This window comes from Rutilus rutilus (genome assembly GCF_951802725.1).
Source record: "Rutilus rutilus genome assembly, chromosome: 6".
NCBI classification, from domain to species: Eukaryota; Metazoa; Chordata; class Actinopteri; order Cypriniformes; family Leuciscidae; genus Rutilus; species Rutilus rutilus.
In genome coordinates this window covers 30,803,412-30,828,790 of record NC_140214.1, presented here as the reverse complement: position 1 = coordinate 30,828,790, position 25,379 = coordinate 30,803,412, and the positions used below count along the sequence as shown (strand labels likewise).

At 36.2% G+C, this 25,379-nt stretch overlaps 1 protein-coding gene across 1 annotated transcript in view; it reads left to right on the top strand.

The window, feature by feature from the left end:
• Window positions 1-25,379, top strand: part of ak5 (adenylate kinase 5) — a 188,305-nt gene that overhangs the window by 36,860 nt on the left and 126,066 nt on the right. Inside the window, exon 7 of the mRNA XM_084412352.1 lies at window positions 20,814-20,904. Coding sequence (XP_084268478.1) covers window positions 20,814-20,904 — 91 coding nt within the window. The remainder of the gene's footprint in view (window positions 1-20,813; window positions 20,905-25,379) is intronic.

Below are 25,379 nucleotides of genomic sequence, written 5' to 3'. Positions count from 1 at the left end.
ATACCGTTAAATTTACGGTTAGTTTTTGGAAGTGAAAAAGAAAAAGTCATTGTATAATTTACAGTAAAAAAAACCTAAATTGACATTCCCACAATTCCCTGCGTGACACTTCACATTTGATGTATTTTTGTTGAAATAACTATGTTTCATCATAGTTTTCTTAGTTTTTTTCTAATCAGTTATGTACATTAGGGTTTTATGTTACATTTAATGTTGTTAAATTAATGTTTATTGCATTTCTAAAATTTCACATGTGTTACCATGATGGTGTTTAGTGTTTGTATGAATGAGACTGTGCAGCTTCTATATATATTAGTATTAACTTTCTTATGAAAGAGCTGTTTGTGATGATGTTTAATTCTTCATGTGATTAATCTCCACTGTGATTGGTGGTTGTCAGTGTATTACTATGATACAAAACAGAATACTGTTAAATACTTCAATAGGATAGTAAAGTAACATTATTTCATATAATTAAATACGGTTTATTACTTTAAATTTAAGTAAAGTCTGTCAAATCTAAAATTTTGCTACCATATTTTGTACGGTAAATTTCTGGCAACCACAGCTCCCAGTATTTTACCGTAAACGTAACAGATTTTTTTTTTTTTTACAGTGTAGGAATAAAACGGTAAAGTTTGGTGTATGTAAGTGCTGCTGAAGTGGAGATTTCTGACTCAAGAATAGGAGAAAAACTCATTTTGAGAAAACGGCCTTTAAAGATATGTGCTGTAATTGAAATCTACAGACACAAATAGATGTATAGTGCTAAAAGTTGCACTTAAAAGTGTATTTTGGATGTTTTCTTTCCACTAGTCTGAATAAAAGCACTTTATGAAAAGCTAAAAAGCCTAAACTCTCAAAATTGACAAGTGCATGAAGTGTCTCACCTTAAAATATACTTACTCTAGTACCTTTTAAAAGTTTCAGGTCAACAACATCCTTGTTTAATAAAAGTAGGCATATATATTTTTTTATTTTTTTATTAAACAAGGATGCATTAAATTGATCAAAAGTAACCCTAAAGACATAATAATGTTACAAATAAATGCTGATCTTTTGAACTTTCTATTCATCAAAAAATGCTTAAAATGTATCGTAGTTTCCACATATTATGCAGCACAACAGTTTTCAACATCAATAAATAATAATAAGAAATATTTCTTAAACATCAAATGATTATATTAGAATGATTTCTGAAGGATCATAAGACACTGAAGACTGGAGTAATGATGCTGAAAATTAAGCTTTACCGTCACAGGAATAAATTACATTTTAAAATTTGTTTAAATAGAAAATAATAGGCCCGGTTTCACAGACAGGGCTTAGACTAAGCCAGGATTAGACCATAGATCAATTAGGACATTTAAGTAATTTTTATAAACATGCTTAGAAAAAAACATTACCGATGTGCATCTTAAAACTAAAAAGGCACTGATATATTTTTAAGATCAGTCAGTGCAAGTTTATTTCAGTGGAAACAGCTCAGACTTACATTTTAGTCTAGGACTAGTCTTAAGCTCTGTCTGTGAAACCAGGGGATAATGTTTTGCTAGTTGGATCTCATTTAATCAATGCGATATGTGAGGTAGGTTTTAATAAAATGTGTTGATGTGGTATAAAGTGAAGAGGCTTGTGTTAAATCTAAGCATTTCAGATGGCTAATGTGATTCAGACGATATGACTTAATTAATCTCTTCCATCTGCGGCACTACAAGCACACTGCAATAATCATGTGGAATGAGCTGTATGCCATTTCATATTAATATGAATTTATTTCTTCTTTATTACAGGAAAGCTGAACAGGTCATATTTTAACAGAGATTTTTATTTTTATTTTTTTTATTCAAACCAAAGTTTGTCTGGCTAGCACTGTCAGTTCACCGTAATTACAAACCATTATTTGGCTTCATTTATAGTCATTCAGAAGTTTTTATTCTGTCAAAATCTATTTTTACAAGCATCATAAATCACAAATATAAAATTCCATGTTTTCTCATATCTCTGTCACAGCTGCAGTGCATCTTGCATAGCTATATGGCTTTTTTTTTTTTATGTTTTTGAATCACAGATATATGCATTGTCAATGGAATGGTTTCTGTGGTGTGATCTATAACATGGTTGATGTGTATAAGATGAGGAATGAATGGTCTTCTCATCAGTCTGTGTATGAGTGTAAATGAGGATGTGTTTATTCTACTGTGCGGAGGGTGATTCATTTCCTTTCACAGCCAAAAGCCAATCAGAGAGCAGAGAGAATGGCATTCCATCCCGGAAGAATATTTGATAACTCAAAGGATGCTTTTTCAGGAAAGTCTGTCATCATGTCGTTCCAAACTGACTTTCTAGCTTCTGTGGAACATAAAACATGATATTTTGAACTGTTATTACCAAACACTGACATTCATTATACAGACAAAAAGCCTTCCTTTAAAAGTTTTCCTTTAAATGATTAATTAATTTAAATTATTTGTTCAAATTCATTCAAATATTAACTTTGTCTTTAAAAAAGAAAATCCTAAAATTCATTTCATTCTGTTTTATATTAATATTAAATATGAATAAATATTAAATATTAAATAATAATATTTATCTGAAAGGACAATACAACTAAACTATTATACGGTTAATATTTGAATAATTTAACAACACATTTGCATTAACGTGCAATAACGGTAGCAAGTGAAATATTATATCTTTTTTTAGGAAGTGTTAATTTTTCAAGTATTTATTTATTTAAAAAATTTTTTTTTTTTTTTTTTTTTTTTTTTTTTTGTCAACTCATGGAACACTCAGGGTATCATCAAAAACAAATTATTTTTTGGATCTTGGATAACAGACAAATATGAACAGAGTTTGTGATAGAGATGCACCAATATGATATATTGACCGATAAACCTAAATCCAAATTTTTATATAATGGTTACAAAGTCTGGTTACAAAAACAAAAGTCTCACCATTAAAAGCCATGTCCCAAGCACACAATTATAATGTTCTCATTATAATTGTATGTAGTCTATATGACACACTTGTGCTGCACATGTTGCTCTTAACCATACGTATTTTCCTTTTTGAAGTGATTTCAATCATATTTCCTGCAATTCAAAACCATCATGGCGAACAGTGGGCATCTGAAGTGTCTCAGCTAAAGGAAATAATCCATAATTCATCAGCTTTAACATATCGGCCAACTTTTATTACATAAAAAATTGACATATATTGTCCGATACTGATATGGTGGCCGATCTCAAGTTTGTGATATTATCACACTGCCTACTGAGAAACATTTGAGATATTTTGTGAAAAATAAGTCAAGTTTTACTGCATTATTATTACTTTAAAATAATTTATTTTAGTGTGAACTGATGTTTTTGGACACGTAATTGCATGTTATTTGTTTGTAAATGAAAATGTATTATAGCTTAAATTCATATTAATTGAATTTATTATTACTGCTGAATCTTCTAGAATGTGTTTTACCTTTTTAAATATTGGATTCCACTATATTCCACTATATTCCATTATATTGAAATGTAAAAGTTGAGCAAAATCTTGATATTCATCATTCTTCTGCTTCTGTAAGTGCGCCACATGAAGCTATTTTCACACACTGCGAGACAGCCAATCGCATTTAAAGCAAGTGAGAAGTGAGAGGATGACTTACCAGGTCATTTGGCATGTCAGACCATTAACCTCACGTCAATCTGAGCTGAATCCCCAATGCTCAGTGAAATTACATGGCAGTGGAATACAAGAAGAAATCACAACAGGGCAGGAACACAGGGAAAAAGAAGAGAGAGTGTGGTCTTATAAAGGACTTTTTAGTTCTCTTGAGGCTAATGGAATAGTTGTCAGATTGTCATTGTGCTTTAAACTCAACGTTTGTCCGGCCATTCTAAATATCTGTGTATTGAATGTTAGTTTGTGTGTGTTATATGGACAAAAACAGTTCTTGAATCATTCTTCAGAATACCTTCTTTTGTGTTCCACAGAAGACGGTCAGTCATACAGGTTTAGATTGACATGAAAAAGTATAGATGGTGACAGAAGTTTCATTTTTGGGTGAACTATCCCTTTAAATTCAAATAATGGTTGTCATTTAAATGATATTTTGAGTTTTTTTTTTTGCATTCAGACTTTGACAAGTTGATATGTAGTTGTAGATCATTCAGATTGTTTGACTGTGAGTATATCTGTTATTCAGTGTGTAGTAAATGTGCATACATTACAATTTGAGCTGCCAAAAATAATCGTTTTTCCCAAAAATAGATGGATGGATGGATGGATGATTTCATTATCATCAAAGGTCAGTATGTCTGAAAAGTCACCTATGAATAAGACACCAAAAAGTGAAAAAATTCATCAGAAATATTTTATTTTCTTAAAGACAGGACCAATATTTCAGCTCTCGACATAGTTTTTGCATGTTATTGAATATGTCAGACTAGATCTGCTACATTGCTGCTGCCGATGTGAGCCTGTACGATATGCATTAATAGACATATATAAATCCTGTAACAGATATAGACCTTATGCGCCACAGAAACGAGGGCGTTGCCATCTTTAGAATATTGTCTTTGAACTTCCGTTTTTGCGGTCGCTCTGTATATTTCTATTGCATTGCTGTCCAGGAGTAATTAGCTTTTGAAGTGGATTTAATTAATGTAAAGTTAACGAAAGTTATCATGAGGACTGTAATGTTTAAAGCAGATGTCTTGACAAATGTCAGTAGACCGGGAAGATTTTAAAACGAGCCGTTCATTCATAAATACGCAATATCACTGTGAAAATACAGACCGGAAGTCAAAAGAGGGGTGGGGCTATAAGGTCTATAGGCAGGTGTAGCTGGGGAGGTGGAGGGTTTCAGAGGAACTCTCTGCAGGACTAGCCTACAGCAAACACTGAACCAGACTATTTAAATGTTGAGCAAGCAATCTCATTGGCTGCAGGATCAGCAGAGGCCAATCAGCTTGTGCCATGCGGGTAATGATGTGATTGCTTGCAGATTGCATGTAAACCCATCAGCCTTTGCTCTCTAGAGTTTTATGACTAAACTAGATATTTAGAGAATAGAACACAAGCCATTGTATTAACTTGAATAACAGAAATAAACTGATGAATGAGGTTTCCTCTCTTATACATGTACGTGTATGAGAGAAATCCAATCAGCTGATGTGGTTGACTGCCGCTGGTGTGACGTGGAGAGAATGCTACGCTTCCCTCTGAGAAGATATGTTCGCGTGTCAGTGAAACTGGGCTGAGTCTGGCATCTCATGAAACGCAACTGCCTACGTTTCAGGTTGGATAAGCCTAAGATGTGAAATCTTTTCCCAATCACCTCGGCAGTTCCCATGGCGACGGGGTCCCTGTGGGTTGCAGGTGAAACTGATATAAATAATGGGGCCTCTTTTAGATCCATTGGAAAAACCTATGCAACAGGTTTAGAAACGTACATGTGACTCATTATTTAGAGGGGAAATTAAACAAAATTATAATGCATGCATGAGACCGACACATTTTGCTGGCACAACAAGCTCTGAAGACCTCCATCTGCTGAATTTGTTTGCAATGAATTAGTTTAGCAGACATCTTGTCACTGGATGTTGCAAATACTGGTGATGCAACATACAGGAGAGATCGTAATGACATATATAGGAAATTTCAGGTTCCCTTGAGATGAATGAAGTGTGCCATTTACCTGCTTAATGTCAACTACATGCAGTAGAGTTTGTGTGCTGGCTGTCAGATTGTCATCTTCAGTTTTAGTGTTGCTCTAAACTTTGCTAGTTTGCTGCAGTATGTCTTATTCTGCCTGCAGGCACTGTAGAAGCAACTTCAGGGCTGGAATTGCTAACTGTAAAACTTTTTACACCTAAAATGACCCTAGAATGGATCTTTACAAAGCCACTTTCTTTTAATCTAAACTGAGAGCCAGAGTCATATTGAAAAAAAAAGAATGAAAAAAAAAAGATTTGAACTAAGAACTACCTATAGCACAAGTGAAATCACTTTTCTGAGTGTTTGTCCAGTGTTTTCCTATCAGTCCTTTACTGACCTCCTGAAATGTTGGACCTTCTTCTTTTAAAGGGATTGTTCACCCAAACATAAATATTCTGTCATGTTTTACTGTCCCTCATGTTGTTCCAAACCTATTTGACTTTCTTTCTTATGTGGAACATACAGTGGGTACGGAAAGTATTCAGACCCCCTTACATTTTTCACTCTTTGTTATATTGCAGCCATTTGCTAAAATTGTTTAAGTTCATTTTTTTTCCTCATTATTGTACACACAGCACCCCATATTGACAGAAAAACACAGAATTGTTGACATTTTTGCACATTTATTAAAAAAGAAAAACTGAAATATCACATGGTCCTAAGTATTCAGACCCTTTGCTGTGACACTCATATATTTAACTCAGGTGCTGTCCATTTCTTCTGATCATCCTTGAGATGGTTCTACACCTTCATTTGAGTCCATCTGTGTTTGATTATACTGATTGGACTTGATTAGGAAAGCCACACACCTGTCTATATAAGACCTTACAGCTCACAGTGCATGTCAGAGCAAATGAGAATCATGAGGTCAAAGGAACTGCCTGAAGAGCTCAGAGACAGAATTGTGGCAAGTCACAGATCTGGCCAAGGTTACAAAAGAATTTCTGCTGCACTTAAGGTTCCTAAGAGCACAGTGGCCTCCATAATCCTTAAATGGAAGACGTTTGGGACGACCAGAACCCTTCCTAGAGCTGGCCGTCCGGCCAAACTGAGCTATCGGGGGAGAAGAGCCTTGGTGAGAGAGGTAAAGAAGAACCCAAAGATCACTGTGGCTGAGCTCCAGAGATGCAGTCGGGAGATGGGAGAAAGTTGTAGTAAGTCAACCATCACTGCAGCCATCCACCAGTCGGGGCTTTATGGCAGAGTGGCCCGACGGAAGCCTCTCCTCAGTGCAAGACACATGAAAGCACACCTGAAGGACTCCAAGATGGTGATAAATAAGATTCTCTGGTCTGATGAGACCAAGATAGAACTTTTTGGCCTTAATTCTAAGCGGTATGTGTGGAGAAAACCAGGCACTGCTCATCACCTGTCCAATACAGTCTCAACAGTGAAGCATGGTGGTGGCAGCATCATGCTGTGGGGGTGTTTTTCAGCTGCAGGGACAGGACGACTGGTTGCAATCGAGGGAAAGATGAATGCGGCCAAGTACAGGGATATCCTGGACGAAAACCTTCTCCAGAGTGCTCTGGACCTCAGACTGGGCCGAAGGTTCACCTTCCAACAAGACAACGACCCTAAGCACACAGCTAAAATAACGAAGGAGTGGCTTCACAACAACTCCGTGACTGTTCTTGAATGGCCCAGCCAGAGCCCTGACTTAAACACAATTGAGCATCTCTGGAGAGACCTGAAAATGGCTGTCCACCAACGTTTACCATCCAACCTGACAGAACTGGAGAGGATCTGCAAGGAGGAATGGCAGAGGATACCCAAATCCAGGTGTGAAAAACTTGTTGCATCTTTCCCAAAAAGACTCATGGCTGTATTAGATCAAAAGGGTGCTTCTACTAAATACTGAGCAAAGGGTCTGAATACTTAGGACCATGTGATATTTCAGTTTTTCTTTTTTAATAAATGTGCAAAAATGTCAACAATTCTGTGTTTTTCTGTCAATATGGGGTGCTGTGTGTACAATAATGAGAAAAAAAAAAAGAACTTAAATGATTTTAGCAAATGGCTGCAATATAACAAAGAGTGAAAAATTTAAGGGGGTCTGAATACTTTCCGTACCCACTGTAAAAGAAGATATTTTGTTTAAGTTCATATAATAAATGACAATTGATGGTAACACTTTATTTTACAGTGTCCTTGTTACATGTACTTACCATAGTAATAACTGTAAATTATGCATAATTACATGCAACTAACCCTCAACCAAATCCTAATCCTACCCTAACCCTACATGTAGTTGCTTAAAATATATAATTACACTGTAACAATGACACCTTAAAATAAAGTGTAGCCCAATTGACTTACATTATATGGACAAAAACAGCTAAAACATTCTTTAAAATAGAACATTCTTCCTTGTTTTTATCATACAGGTTTGGAACAACATGAGGGTGATTAAATGATGACAATTTGGTAACATGTTACATGCACTTTCTATAGTAATTACTAAATTATGTATAAATTATGCAACTAACCCTAAACCTAATCCTAACCCGAACCTCATAATGTGTACAATATTACTCAGCACTAAAAGGTATAATTACACTGTAACAAGGACATCTTAAAATAAACTGTAACCAAGAATGTTTATTTTTGTGTGAACTATGCAAGCTGAAAATGTCAGTGTTCCTTTAATAGAAATGACATTTTTCCATTTGAACAATATCTGCTATGTCATGGGTTTGGGTTATGGGTTATGTCATCAGTTCTTGTTGATTCAGGACAGGCCATATTTTCATGAAAAGTTGATACAGGCAAAATCTGTGTTTGCCTAGTTGCACTAGCTCATTAATCTGTAGATTCACATTCTTTACCTAACAAAGACAAGAAACATTGAATCAGTGTGTGAAAAATAATCTTTGTGAGTAGAATATATATCTGAAAATGTGTTTTTTCCTCTTTTCTCTGTAAATTGAGATTTTTGTATTAAACAAGGTAATGGAATTCAGGAAATCCAGGGTTCATCGAATTCATTCACAATCTAGTATGATTCTGTTGAACAATAAAAAAAAAAAAAACATTCCGGACAACAAGCTGAGCCTAATTGCAATATGCCACATTGCTCTTATATATTCTATGAACATGAGAGTCCTGAGACCTATTTATATCTCAAACGGGATTCTGAGAAACTGCGTTCAGCGCTGGCTGTGAAGATCTATAATAACAAATCCTCATATTGCTTCCCGCTGATCTTCTGTGTACAGAAAAACCTTCTTATTTAGAAAAACAACTTTGAGAATATCAAGTAGGCTACTGCTCTCAGCAAAACTAAATGCTAAACTAAAAAATGAATATGGTTAGAAGTTTGTAGAAGCGTCAGACATGTCTTTTGTAGTTCTGTATTATTGAAGAAAAGTTAAATTTAAAATAATTATGTCATTATTTACTCATCCTCATGCTTTTCCAAATGCTGTTATTTATCAGTGGAAAACACATTTTATGCACTGATTATCTTCCCTGAAGTGAGTCAACAACATTGTTTTTTACATATGTCATAACCAAACGAAGCACGTCACCGACTTCAATTTCCGTCTTTCACTCTCACAAACAATAATTATATAGGTTAGTTATTAGTTATTTTTGGAGCTTGATAGCCTTTTCTTTTTTCTGTTGAGATGTTTACTGGTAAAGATTAAAGTCCGCCTAATTTTATCCCTTTTAACTCATCTTTGATCACCAAAATGACCCATTTAAAAGTTTTTTTTTTTTTCCTGTGAAAATAATTTATTCATGCCTTAAAATAGCTTGAATGTAACTGTACACCCTTGCTTCATTTAGTATGCAGATGCATCATGCAGATCTGCGTATACTATGAATATAACCATGAATATGCATATTAGTCCCCGCCTCCACTTGGATTGCCTGATCCACTCGGTCAGCTTTACTGTAATAAACGCTACACAATGAAAAGTGGAAATAAATACTGGTTTAATTTAGCCATATGTTTGACTCAGAAACTGATTCAGAAGAAGAAGTGGAAGAGCGGATTATACAGGCTCATACCGGTCGATATATCAGAATGGTAATGCATTTTATGTATCGCTCTCTACGTCGGACACGTAACGGTAATAAATATGATTTGCCTTTGGCTTGACTACGTTATCAAACAGCTAATAATGTGTTGCTTATGTTACACAAAATATTTTCCCATTCTTGGGTAAGGAACACGTTACATGTTATAGCCCTTGAAACACACCCTGATTTCAATAAAAACATTGAGTTATGTCAAGAGTAACCGTTTTGAGTCAATTTAACATGAAGCAATCACATTTGAACCAGAAATCTGATACAATGGTGTTGAATCACAATAAATGGTTTAAATAAAGTGAACAGGATTAAAAAAATTTGTTTTTGAGTGCATCTCAGAGTCAGTCAGCTGCCTTTAAAAATCAGCTTCCTAAGAAATGACTTGAACATTTTAGAACGTAGAAGGCATTTAGTTCATCATAACATCGTAATATACATCATATACATAATTCACCCGCTATATTGCTAAATGTACATGATTTTTCATATCAACAGAAACTTATACCGGGATAACCTGGCTTCTCTTGAGACTCCTGCTTCGCTGAATAGTAATGATGATATGCTCGCTCTGTATACGTTGACAGTATTGGTTACAACATGTTTGTGACTTAGAGAACAACTGCGATTTTAAACTTTTCCACTGCAGTTTTAAGGAGAAAATACTCAGCAATGGTGTTGACTTATGAATTTGCACGTGGTTTGTTTTAAAGCGTATTAAAAAACACCACGTAGACATATAAACAACATTTAAAAACGTGATTTTCACCACAGGGGGTCTTTAGCAATAACAATTTCCATCCAAATACTTATATTTTACCTCTTTCTTTTTCACCCTTTTTAGAAATGGTCTAAAATTTAGCCCCCAAATGATTCAGGTTTAACATTTGGAATACACTTATTTTAATGAACCTTCCAGAAATTATAATGAAAACTGTCTGAGTTATGTTTGGTGGACTTATGATGGTCTTCACATTAGCTGTCATAAAGAACCAAATTATTCTGCACACTCTGTTTATTACTGATGGAAATGGCATGTATCTGTTCAAGTGTGATAAACAATTAAATTTTCTATCATCATACTTTATCATAATCAGGGAGTCAAGGGAGAAACTTTTAATGTTATAGATAGTTTCATAAGACTTAAATATCTTGATATTTTTCTCTTCACAATCTTTGTTTTTCACATTTTATTAAGGGCAGTCTCCAAATCCAATCTCTGGCAAATAGTTTGCATCTTTCCTCTTTCCATGCAGTACAGTGAGGGCTTAGATACACAAAGAGTTAAAAGCTGAATTTCCAGCATCATAACTCCAATTTTTAGTGTCACATGATCCTCCAGAAACCATTCTAATATCATGATGCTCATGTTTGAAGAGGGGGGCATTAATCTGTCCCTGGTGTATTGTAGCGTAGTGTATTGTACTATAAAACAGTATGCAATAACAACAACATATTCAGTAAATATGATTATATTTATTAAAAACATAAATGGATGCTGCCTTAATGGGACATTAAATATCCCTGTAATGAATCCCCTATCCCTGTCAACTCTCCATGCCACTGATCCTGTTATTTTCCGGCTTAATCAAACAATGGTGGACGGAGTTAGTGTAAATAGCCTCTGCCAACAAGGTGGGCTATTTGCACTTGGTGTAAGTAGACACTGTTTAAAAATATATATATATATTCTGAATGTTTTTAGAATTCTGATGTATTGATATTAGACATTATTATTGTCATGTTTGGCTGCAGTAATGAGCGCGGTGTGAAGGATTCGGAGGCGAAGGTACAATCCAATTGCAGGAAGTTTAATAAAAATCAGCAAAACAAATCCAAAACACAAGGCAGAGATGATGTTGATGATAACAGGAAGTAACCATAGAAGAAAACAGTTCATGGCTAGTATTTGGGAGAGGGCTCCCTCTGGCGGTCGGCTGAATGGATACCAGCCTTATTCGTTACAGAAGGAGAATAAACAGAAAAGTCTTTAATAATAAAACCACCAAGGAATACTACCAGCAATCAGATTAACAGTAATCCACAAGCAAACACAACCACGTTAAACACTGATGATGCCGGACAAGGAACTGACAGAACTCGGGGTTTAAATACACAGAGAAAGGTAATTAACAGAACTAGAAACAGGGGTGGAACTAACTAGGAAACTAACAAGCAAACGCAACTCCAGCAAACCGTAACGGGAACGAATGAAAATGAAAACAAAACAGAACGACACCGTTTCTATTATTTTCTTCTCTTTTCTTCTTTTCTTTATATTAAAATATCAGTTTGATTTTTCTGAAATATTTAAGGTAGTGACATCAATATTGTTGACAACACAGTTCAACTTCAAGCTAAATCAAGTTTTATTTCGGACAGTCTTTATTTCATTATGCCTTTTATTATAGATCTTATAAAACGAAATATAAATATTAAACAAAAGCAAAGTCATTTTTACTAACCAAATGTAGACTGAATGTAAAATATCATTACATACTATCATTTGTTACTGTAAATAAATTAATTCAATATTTCATATATTTATTATATTTGAATAAATACAATATGGATACTTAAAGGGATAGTTCGCCCAAAAATGATATTTAACCCATGATTTACTCACCCTCAAGCCGTTCGAGATGCATATGTCAATCTTTTTTCAGACGAACACATTTTCAGTTATTTTAGAAAATGTCTTAGATCTTTCAGTGGTTATAATGTGAAGCTATGGGGTCCACCTCCTTCAAGTCCCAAAATGTGCATGCATCCTTCACAAAAGTAATCCCTCCGGCTCCAGGGGGATAGACGAAGGCCTTCTGAGGGTAATCCGTGCGGTTTTGTCGTAAAAATATACATATTTAAAACTTTATAAACGAAAATAACTGGCTTCCGGTAGCGGTCGACGCACGCTCACGGAGATGGATGCTGGCGTATGACGTAGGACGTAGCGTAGGAAGCGTCGTGACGTAGAACGAACGTGACAGCGCAGCCAGAGAGCAGAGTAAAACAAAACTCTACGTTCGTTCTTTCTTTCTTTCTTTCTTTCTTTCTTTCTTTCTTTCTTTCTTTCTTTCTTTCTTTCTTTCTTTCTTCTCTCTTTTTATGAGAACAGCAGTTTAGCAGGATTTGTTCTGAACAGCAGGGCGTCATATGCGCTGATAGTGGATGTGTATGACTCAATGTCACTCTAACTAAGCCAAACATGTTAAGCTGGCTGGATATTCAGATCCCTCTTTTTTTTTAGAGAAGTGTTAAACTGACTGTGGGAGGGGGAAAAGCAAGTTACTGGTACATATGTTGTGTGGAAATAATATCTGCTGGAAGTTTGTAATTGGATGTTGGAGTTTAAAATAAGCTCTGACTACAGGTACACTCTCTGAGAAGTTCAAAAGGTGTAAGAAATGACAGCGATGTGAAGAATGACTCAGAAAATGCTGTTTGGGATTCTCTCGTGTCTTCTGTAATTTCTTCAACGTGTTGCTATGGTGAAGCGACCTTCATTAGTCTGTTTGAGAGGAGAAGAAAGCAGCATCTCTGATGAATACAGAATGTTATAATTAGTGCTGTTAACTAACTCGTTACCCTGTGACAGGAAGATATAAGGTTCACAAAAACATGATACATCATGTCTGTAGCCTTCGAGCTCAGATCGAGGCAGAGGTGAATTGTTTGATTTCAGTCTCTGTAGGAAGTCAACATTTAAGCATTTGGAACTGGCCTGACATTCATGCTTTAAACAAATATTAAAGGAGTCATAACCTGCAAATTTCACTTTTCCACGAGAATCAATGTATGTTATGATTGCATAATGATTATACACTGGCCGGGAAGCCGATATTTAAAAGTGAAGCGTTTGTTTACCTCAGGGTTTGTAAAATAGCCCACGTGCACGCGCACTAAAAAACAAGATTTTGATTTCAGCCCCGTCTTGACGTCAAGACGGGGCAGGATATACCATATATGGACACCGCAGCAGGAAGCCCCCCCTTCCCCTCTCCCCCTCATATTCAGTTCAGTCGCGAAAGATGGAGAAACCGTGTGCACACGTGAGTTGCTCTGTGGTTGACTGCCAGAAACAACATGCAAATGTGTTTTCTATACCAAAAACGGACCAAACTATCAGGGACCAGTGGATAAAATTCATTTTTAATGACGCTGTCCCAGCAACACTTTCAACTGGCTTATTGTTCGGTGTCTGCGCTAAACATTTTACGCCGGAATCATTCACAAATTTGGGCCAATATCAGGCGAAGTTGGCCACGAAGCTCCGTTTGAAAAAAGGTGCCATTCCAACCATCCGGGACTTGCCTGAAATTGAAACGGTAAGACTGTTTATTGCTCTAACGTTACTGTGTGTAACAAACAGCAGCTAACTACTAATGCGGCTATTGTATGTAACGTTAGCTTCGAGGTAAACATGGGGAATGGACTCATATCATTGTATTGATTTTTTTTATAGAATAGATAAGGATAGATAAATATAACAAACAGTCAAGTAATAAGAAACTTATAGAAAAACATCACGTTACATGTCTGTAGAAGAAAAATATTAAATGTCTAAAAAACCAGAACGTGAAACAAGGCAAAAACACCACATGATAGCAAACGTTGATCTCAATAACCACTGTAAGCTGATAAAAAAATTCGACTACATCTCCGTTAATGTAATCTACATTAAATAAAAGGTAAACCTATTTGGGAGAAATTAGCAACAAATGTTTTAGCTCGTTAGTCAAAATGATTGTCTGTACCATTCAGAGACATCTTGATGTAGACGTCTTTCCATCGACTCCACATCTTCTCTTTCCAGCTCAGGTTCAGAGTCTGGCTCAAACATATACGGTTGAATTCCGTAGGTCGTGGCCGGGTCGGGTTCATTGACAACTTGCGCCATGATGTCAGTTTGTAATGATGCTGAAGTTACCTGCGGTGTCAACCCCCCTCCTTCCTGCAACCAATCAACGCGCCCCTCATTTGCATTATTAAAATGACCGTCCACGACAGCCAAAACATCGCATCAGATCTCGCGAGACAATAATGCCTTCAGAAATAAAGGTTTTAGGAGCTCTGTTTTTATTTTTTTTCCACTTTTATTTTTTAGAAGGGCATGGAAGACTATAATAGAGCAGTAGGTATCCAAATTAAGACTAGGTTATGACTCCTTTAATGAACACTGTTTACCTTATATCATCATTCATCAGAATGTCTCTGCCCACTTTTAAAGGGGTCATATAATGGTACATGCACTTTTACAAGTTGATTGTACTGAAATGTGTGTTGGCAGTGCCTGTACACAAACATCATATAATGATAAAAATCCACCCAAGTGTTTTTTTTTTATCTCCTTATATGTTTTCCCCTGTCTCAAATCGAGCCGTCTGACCGTGTGACGTCACACGGTTGGACGCCCCTCCCACTATTGTTAATTGACAGCAGCGTTTCAACACAGACCCGCCCTGAGCGAGCTGTCGTCATAGTCCGCCATTGTTGATACGCTGGAGCAGAATGGCGTCTGAGCGATTGTGGTGTTCTGTTCTTGGGTGTAATAACGAACACAGCAGTCATTTTGATGTTCCTAAATCCGAACCGCTGAAGTTGTACCTAACACTGCATAGATAACGTTACGCATCACTGACAAGCCTACATTTACCGGAAAAAGTTTTTCATGACCATTAGCTGTAACATCAATCTGTCAATGAACTAACGTATACATCAGTAAACACACAGCGTTCGTATCTCACTACTCTACCCTGCCAGTACATACAAAGATAGATCAAAGTGACATTACGTTAACCAACCATTCAGAAACGTCCTGTTCGAGCCTTAATTGTCGAACGTCTTCGGGGCCGTCATCTTGTTCCGGGTCCGACTCCGGTTCAAATTGATACGGTTGCACAGATGTGTCCTCAGAGACTCCCGCTGCCATTCGTTCTCCAAAATATACCCTCAACTGTTGTCAAGGCAACACTCCTCGTGTGTTGTGTCAAAACACACAGAACTGAGGGGCGGGGTGAGCAAAGCTCATTATCATTTAAAGACACATGCACTTAAACGGCGTGCTGAAAACAGAGCTGTTTTTGACCAGGTAAAATGAGTGTTTTCTTACAATACTAATGAAAATTTGTAATTAAAGTATATTACAAACTTTTCATTTAGACCCTAAAGAATCATATTAACTTGTACAAAAATGGCATTATACGACCCCTTTAATACATATCTATGAAAGCCAATTTCTACCACATAAGAGATTCTTCCAAGACAAGATTCTTCTGCTATTTGAGGATGTGTGGTGTAAAGAGAGTGCCTGAAAACCATTCTTGAGTACAAGTAAAGATACCTAACAGTGACTCCATTACAAGCTACAAGTCACCAATTCCAATACGACTTGAGTAAAATTCTTAGGCCTGGTTTCACAGACAAGGGCTTAGATTAAGCCAGGAGCTTAAGCTTTAAGCTTTAGCTCAATTAGGAGATTTAAGTAGCTTTTGTAAACATACCTTAGAAAAGAAAAATCATTACTGGTGTGTATCTTGAGACAAAACAACGGAATATATTCTAAGATATCTCAGTGCAATTTGCTTTCAGTTAAAACAGCTCAAACATGCATTTTAGTCTTGAACTAGGTTTAAGCCTTGTCTGTACAACTGGGGGTTAGGAGTATCTGATTTTAACAGTACTTACCTATTTTACTTGTACTGAACGTAGGCGCAGAATGCATTAGTCCTCAACACCTAAGAGACATGCCAGTGAAAAAAAAACAAGAAACAGTTGATTTGTGAGGAGAGCAATCCCATGTTTATTTTCGAAAATCGAAAACCTTAAAATTGCAATAAATCAAGGTCGACAAAACAGCCTTAATGCCTCATTACATTACCTTTTTGTAATGAAAGGTTACAATTTTGTGATTTTTTTTTTTTTTTTTTTTAAGAATAAAAAGTGGAAAAGTCTATCAAACCATGTGTTGTTCCTGGCTGTGTGTCCTCCTGAAGAACCTCTCCATGAGGAACAACTGGCTGAAGATTATTTTAAACAAGTCGGTTTGATCAAATAATTATGAAGCCTCTCAAATTATATTTTCAAAATAATTGAATTGGGCTTGTCGAACAAGTGCCCTCAATATCTTGCGCATTATCTGGCCTTTGTCCTGCAATCAATTTTGATTGATGTCATTTGAGGTAAATAATTACACAGCCCTGACTTGCAAGCATTGCAAATAAAAAGTATCACACACAAACAACATAAATTTAGAATCAAACTGCGACATTATTGTTTGTTTTCTTTGCTTTGTATCTCATATATGAGTAATTCCTGCATTCCAGCAGAGCGCTCTGATGATGGGCACTGCTCTAACCTTTTTAAGTGTAACTGCAGAGAGAGAGAGAGAGCAATAATTGATTGTGGTGGAGCTTTGATTGAAGTTCATCCCTTCATAGCAAAAAATAGACCGATTTAATTAGCCATGTATAATGCTTTGGTGGTGAGTCCCTTTAGTGTCGCCACATGGGTTTTAACCCTTCTCTGGAATGACCGTTAAACAAAAGTGTGTGCTGATGTTCAGGTCAATGAGGTTAATTGACTAATTATTTTGATACATTCAATTTTGTTCTCGTCATGCTGTAACTGTAGGGAAAATATAATATGATATACTTACATATGTTGCTGCTTGAGCTTTGAAAAAAAAAAAAAAAACATTGAATGCATGAATGTTTCACCAATCATTATTACAAATTCTGGTCTTTAGTGACCCGGATCTATATCTAACATTGCATTGATGTGAAATGCATTGATTTTTGATTAATTGAATCACATTGATTTGAATTTGTTTGCAATTCATTATTTTTAATTGAATTAAATTGAACTGCATTTCTTTGCATTGAATTAAATGGAATTGAATTGGATCAAATTGAATTGAATTGCATTACATTGCATTTGGGTCCAAAATATATATATTTTTAAATTAATGTACAAATTATATCATTAACATTTCAAGGATGAATGAATTTCATGTAACTGGTGTATTGATTAGTGATGTCTAAATATAACTGCATTACATGGCTTCAAGTGCCCGCAAAAAATCTAGGAAGAAGTTACGCTGTGGATCTACCTTGGAACAGTAATAGAGTGCAGTGCATATTTTGTATTTTGATGAGTCTACATTTAGATGGCAAAAAGAGAAAAGTGAACAGCAGTTTTAGCAGTCTGGAATAGTTTGGTCACACTGTATGATCTGCCATTTCATCATGAGTGTTAAGCTCAGACCTCAGAGATGGATTTGACTGTTGCAATGAACTGAGTCATGCTTTTTTCTATCTTTCTCAGACCTTAGAAAATGAATACCCTGTACCACTTTAGCATTCTGAAATGGGATTTCTCTCTCACTAAGCAGTGTTGACACGTGTTCCAGTTGTGTTTGGCCATTTATGAGTTTTTTAAGAAACAAAACAAGAGAATGGCTACAATTACCATTAGGCTGACATATATATATCAAAGACTGTTTTGTGAAGCTGAGAGTGACTAAAGCCTAAGCACAGCTTCATTCTAACACTATTGAAATGTAAATATAATGCAAACACAACAATACAAACTGTGTGCATTTATAATAGAAATATTAAAATAATACATTTTGATGGCAGCAAGAGTGCTTTAGAGACTGTTTCAGGTTGTACCTGCACTTTCATAACAGTAGAAAAAATTGAACTCTTTAAATGAAAAAAGTTTAACAGAACGTTGAATTTCTACGTGATTATTTATAATCGTTTGTCTCCATATGAGCAACATATGTTAAATGTTGTTGTTTCCTTCCCACTTGCAATTTATAATGCATATTTTGAATATTTGTAAGAATATATACTTAGAATTTTGCTTTAATTCCCTATACGTGACAGACATCTGTAATTAATTATTTAATTATGCGAATCTGTGAACTTTTTGTGTTAGTTTGCTGACATGACATCCTTTTTATTAGATCAATAATAAATGTATTTAATGTAAAGCCTCAGTGTTGGTAAAGTGCAAATTGTCTCTAGTTACATTTATGTCTTTTTTTTGGAAAAAAATAATCGGATCGGTTTTGATCAAATCAAAATGAATTGTTCCAATTCCTTGTTCTAACTTCTAGTGTATGCACAGGAATACCTAAAGAATGCAAATGCAATGCTTGCAATGTTTTCTGAACATGCACCATGGCCAAATAATATTTTAAAGTATGGAAATGGAAATAAGTCAGGAATATGGAAATAAGTCCGTAAAATGGGACATCCCACAGTACTTTTATATGGAGATAAATAGATAGATAAGGTGGACTTTGGCTAGACATGTACATTTTGACCCACAGTCTTTGAGGCGGGAAAGGTCAGAAAACCCAATACATTTCTAATAATCAACACCTTTGTGTGTATCCAATCTTTCCAATCTAATGACATGACAGGTACACAGTCTTCTGAAGCCCTAGGGACACTCCCACGCTGTACCTGCGACGCTGTGGCCCGTTATAGTCTGTTGTCATGGAAACATTCAGACAGGTTGGAGGGGGTCGTTGCTTCGCCTCCCCATTTCTCAATAATTTTTTTGTTCTTGAGTTTTGTTTTGTCACGGTGCATTGCTTAGAAAAGGTTCTTGTGAAGTGTGTCATAAGGGTTTTTTATATAATCTTTTGCACTTCAGGACTTCAGCACTAGAACTGAGTGTGTAGGTTTATGTTCTGCTTTTATACTTTTACAATATTAATGAAGGTAATGGTTAGATTGTGAAGAAGCCTGCTTTTAATGATGAATCACACCATGGTTCCAAATGAATGAATCTCTGGCCAAGCCTTAGATCGATGCACCCCTGCTGTCTGAAGTCTTGTTATCTTGTTTACGTGATCGTGTTGAGCCACCTAATGAAAGTCATTACACTGAAACAAAATTCATACAATGTATGATCACAATATATATCACTGATTCTTGAGATAAGGGACAAGACACGTCATACACAGAAAAGCCATCTCTAAATAAAGAAATTCATCAAAATAAAAATACTTAAGCTACATCTAAAGAAAATCTGGATACTCAGGACAATCATTGCTTTTCTTTTTAAATCATTTCTTTAATATTGTTTTAAATACATGCTCTATACTAGGAAAATACATGTACCTCAGCATGAGGTCACAATGTAAAACTGCCAAACAACGTATAATTACAAATTATATAATTTACATTAAAAAAAAAATCCCTATCAAGGTTGTGTTCTAACTTTGTGTCAACTCAAACAATAAATCAGGCAATGTCATGGCCATCTTTAACTCTGATGACCCCTTTCCTATGCTAATTTTGTATCTCACAGTAGGATACATAGTCCTGAAAGTTTTAGGCCTATATATTGTTCATATTTTATACAAACAATGTTGAAGTATATTATGCGGTCATAGCTTTAACATGTGAACTCCGTCATCCCGGTGTAATAGTTTCTGTAAATAGTTGTGGGATAAATCGTGGCATTTTTGATATGTTTATTAAGGCAGGTAACACTGAGGGGAAAAAACTAAATTGTTCCACTGGACAACATGTGCTTGAGACAACACCTGTTTTCAGATTCGTGCTGTTGTGAGGGATTCAATTCAGGGGGTTGAATAATTTTGAGACTGCAGACGTCATTAAAAGTTGATTTGGGGAAACCACTTGAAATGTGTTGTGTTGAGCTATTTCAATTACTTTTTGGATTTGTTCATTGCAAACAGCTGAAAGTCTGTACATTTTGCTAATAAACCTGATTTACAATGGGGGTAGAATCATTTTGATTGCAACTCAATCTCTCTCTCTCTCTCTCTCTCTCTCTCTCTCTCTCTCTCTCTCTCTCTATATATATATATATATATATATATATATATATATATATATATATATATACGATTGTTGTAAAGCTTATTATTACTTAGTAAAATCAATAGCATTAACCCCTTAACTGTCCGTCCAATTCATCAAAACAGAATAACATTTGGTACAGTAAAATGAGTTTAGGGTCTACCCTGTTAGGAACCCATAATGCCTGACACAAGTGCTTTCTCGTTTATACAGCTTGATGCAGATCGAGACGAAGAGGAAGTCTTCTGTGACATCAGCATGACAGTCGACAACAAACTGTACCCCACCAAAGAGCCTGTGGCAGGTAAAGATACTTCATTCCTTTATAAGATCCATCATAGCATCAACATTGATCACGCTTGGAAACCTGAAACGTTTGCTTTTAGATCATATCTGTTACATTTGAAACCATCTCTGTGATAGTGTACTCCTAAAAGTGGATTTTATTTGTCAATTTTATACAAAATTTTGTTGAATTCGATAGTATGAATATTCTCAAGCTTTTGCTAGAAAATGTTTACTAGGAAATATTTTTGACATATTTAGTACATAATATACAAGACATTGTAGCATACAGACAATATAAAAATGTGCTGATGCACTTTATTTCAGTTATTACAGTGTAGTTACAGTGTAATTACCCAATAAAAGTACTGTAATTTAATATATAACTGTATGGGTTAAGGTTATGTTTAGGTGTAGGCTAAAGGTTAGTACCTATAGTTATTACCCAGTTATTAGGGGCCAAGCCCCGAAGGGGCAAGGCACCTATTGTATCTGTTAGTTTTCTTATTATTAGGGGCCAAGCCCCGAAGGGGCAAGGCACCTATTGTATCTGTTAGTTTTCTTATTATTATTAGGGGTTCAAGCACGAAGTGCTGAAACCCTATTGTAATTGTACTGATTTTTATTATTAGGGGTTCAAGCACGAAGTGCTGAAACCCTATTGTAATTGTACTGATTTTTATTATTATTATTATTATTATTATTATTATTATTATTATTATTTTTCTTCTGCCGTAAAACTCATCGTGCAGCCCAAACCGTAAGAGCTGGAGCTTTGAAACTTTGCCAGATGGTAGTACAAAAATCGAGGAGAGGTTCAGAGAATATGACCCCAATTGGCCCATAGGTGGCGCTATAGCAACCAAAAGCGCGAAACTGCTCATAACTCCTAGACCGTATGACGTAGACTCAAGTGTCTTATATCACTGGAAAGCTGGAAACCTGAAAGTCAAAACGTATATCTCCGATTTAATTTCCTGTATGCAAATTGTCCGCCATTTTGAATTTAGTTAAAATCCTACTTTTGCAAACTAGTCCTAGGTTTTTTGTCCAATTGGATCCAAAACAGTGCAGAAATGTTCTCTGGAGTCTGAATATCAATAATTATCGAAAAAAAGTCGAAATTTCGATTCCTGATCGCCAGGGGGTGATAAATTAATGTTGTGGGAGGAGCCTATTTTACTAAAATGGCTATAACTCGAGAATGAAATTAGATATCTTCACCAAACTTAGTGCACATGTGTATGAGTTCAATCTGGGGTCACAGTAAAAAAATCGCGACGATTGATCACTAGGTGGCGCTATAACATGAAAAAAACATGAAAACGGCTATGACCACGTGACCGTTAGTCCGATTGACTTGAAAATTAGTATGCAGTGTCTTGGTCCAAGGTGCCATGTATGTCTATGAGGACATTGGCGTATCTCGAAAAACATGGCCGCCATCGACCAATGAAATTTGAGCACCTATTAGACAAGGTTAACGGAGGCCGATCGGAACGAAACTCGATGGGCATGTTCGACTCATGGCCCTAGAGGTCTGTAAGAGTTTTGAAAGAAATCGGCCACTAGTTGGCGCTAACGAGTTTTATGGCTCTGTAATCACGTGGTGTTACACTTATCGTCACAAAATGCATATCATCTGATAGATCTGCTCATGCTGAACAACTTTGCCTCAAGAACTAATGCTGTCAATTAAACCGTTTATTAAATATTCGTAATTATGTTAAAAACATACTTTTGCAAACTAGTCCTAGGTTTTTCGCCCGATCGAAACCAGACCAGTCTAGGACAATTCTCTGGACATTCTAGATCAATAATTATCAAAAAAAAGTTGAACTTTTGCATGTAGATGGCTGTAATAGGGTCATTTAGAAAAGGGGCGTGGCAAAAAAACACTAAAAAGCCTATAAATCCTAAATGAAAACTCAGAACTTCACAAAAATTGGTGAGCATATGTGACATAACATCATTAACAAGCATGCCAATTTTTATGGAGATCGGACCATAGGTGGCGCTATAACTGCTAAAAAGCTTTAAAACCATATATTTCCTATGGTATTTCCTGTAAATGGTCTTTTCCATCTATTGTGTCAGTAGTTACATGCTTGCTAAATAAAACTTAATCACTTTTGATGCTTTTGTGCTTAAAGGCCTTAACTGCTTGAACCCCGATAAATGCTGCTTGCAGCTTTAATTAGGGGTTCAAGCACGAAGTGCTGAAACCCTATTGTAATTGCCCTGATTTTTATTATTATTATTATTCTTCCCTAAAACGCATCGTGCAGCCAAAACCGTAAGGCCTAGAGACGTGATACTTGGTCAAATGGTAGTAGTATTGCTCGCTACTCAGATACACGGACTTAGCCAAATCGGCCCATAGGTGGCGCTACAGCAACCAAAAGCGCGAAACTGCTCAGAACTCCTAGACCGTATGTCGTAGACTCAAGTGTCTTATATCATTGGGAAGCTGGATGCCTGACGAACAAAACGTATATCTCCGATTTCATTTCCGCCATGATAGATTTTCCGCCATTTTGAATTTTGCCAAAAACCTACTTTTGCGAACTAGTCCTAGGTTTTTCGCCCGATCGGAACCAAACCAGTACAGAAATGTTCTCTGGAGTCTGAATATCAATAATTATCGAAAAAAAGTTGAAATTTCGATTCACGGACGCTAAGGGCCGCCAAAACGTACGTTGTGGGAGGGGCCTATTTTACTAAAATGGCTATAACTCCAGAAGTAAATGAGGTATCTTCACCAAACTCGGTACACATGTGTAAGAGGTCAATCTGAGGTCACAGTAAAAAAATCGCGGCGATTGGCCACATGGTGGCGCTATAACTTGAAAAAAACATAAAACAGGCTTTAACCACCTGACCGTTAGTCCGATTGACTTGAAAATTGGTATGCAGTGTCTTGGCCCAAGGTGTCATGTATGTCTATGAGGACATTGGTGTATCTCAAAAAACATGGCCGCCATCGGCCAATGAAGTTTGAGCACCTATTAGACAAGGTTAACGGAGGCCGATCGGAACGAAACTCGATGGGCATGTTCAACTCATAGCCCTAGAGGTCTGTAAGAATTTTGAAAGAAATCGGCCACTAGTTGGCGCTAACGAGTTTTACGGCTCTGTAATCACGTGGTGTTACACTTATTGTCACAAAATGCATATCATTTGATAGATCTGCTCATGCTGAACAACATTGCCTCAAGAACCATAGCTGTCAATCAAATCGTTCATTAATTATTCGCGAATATGTTAAAAACCTACTTTTGCGAACTAGTCCCTGGTTTTTCGCCCGATCGGAACCAGACCAGTCTAGGACAATTCTCTGGACTCTCTAGATCAATAATTATCGAAAAAAAGTTGAACTTTTGAATTTTTCGTATGGCTATAATTGGGTCATAAAGAAAATGGGCGTGGCAAAATGCACTCAAAAGCTTATAAATCCTAAACGAAAACTCAGAACTTCACGAAAATTGGTGAGCATATGTGCCATAATATTCTAAACAAGCATGCCAAATTTCATGTTGATCGGACCATAGGTGGCGCTATAACTGTTAAAAAGGTTTGAAAACCATATATTTCCTATGGTAAATTGCCTGTATTGGCTGTAAATGGACTTTTCCATCTATTATTTCAGTGGTTAAAAGCTTTCTAAATAAAACTTAATGTCTTAAATGCTTATGTGCTTAAAGGCCTTAAATGCTTGAACCCCGATAAATGCTGCTTGCAGCTTTAATTAGGGGTTCAAGCATGAAATGCTGAAACCCTATTGTAATTGTAAGGATTTTTATTATTATTATTTTTCTTCTCCGCTAAAACGCATCGTGCAGCCCAAACCGTAAGTGCTAGAGACTTGAAACTTGGCCAGAAGGTAGTACAAAAATCGAGGAGAGGTTCAGAGAATATGACCCAGATTGGCCAATAGGTGGCGCTACAGCGCAAAAAACAAAAAAATTGCACATTTTTGCTTAAATCTCATTAACCGTTTGTCACAGACTCAAGTGTCTTATATCATTGGAATCCTTGGGTCAAGCCGAACAAAATTGGCCTCAAGGATTTCATTTCCGGTATGCAAATTTTTCCGCCATTTTGGATTTTGTCCAAAACCTACTTTTGCGAACTAGTCCTAGGTTTTTCGCCCGATCGGAACCAAACCAGTGCAGAAATGTTGTCTGGAGTCTGAATATCAATAATTATTGAAAAAAAGTTGAAATTTCGATTCACGGTCACTAAGGGGCGCCAAAACGTTCGAAGAAGGCGGAGCCTATTTTACTAAAATGGCTATAACTCCAGAAGTAAATGAGGTATCTTCACCAAACTCGGTACACATGTGTAAGAGGTCAATCTGAGGTCACAGTAAAAAAATCGCGGCGATTGGCCACATGGTGGCGCTATAACATGACAAAAACATAAAACAGGCTATAACCACCTGACCGTTAGTCCGATTGACTTGAAAATTGGTATGCAGTGTCTTGGTCCAAG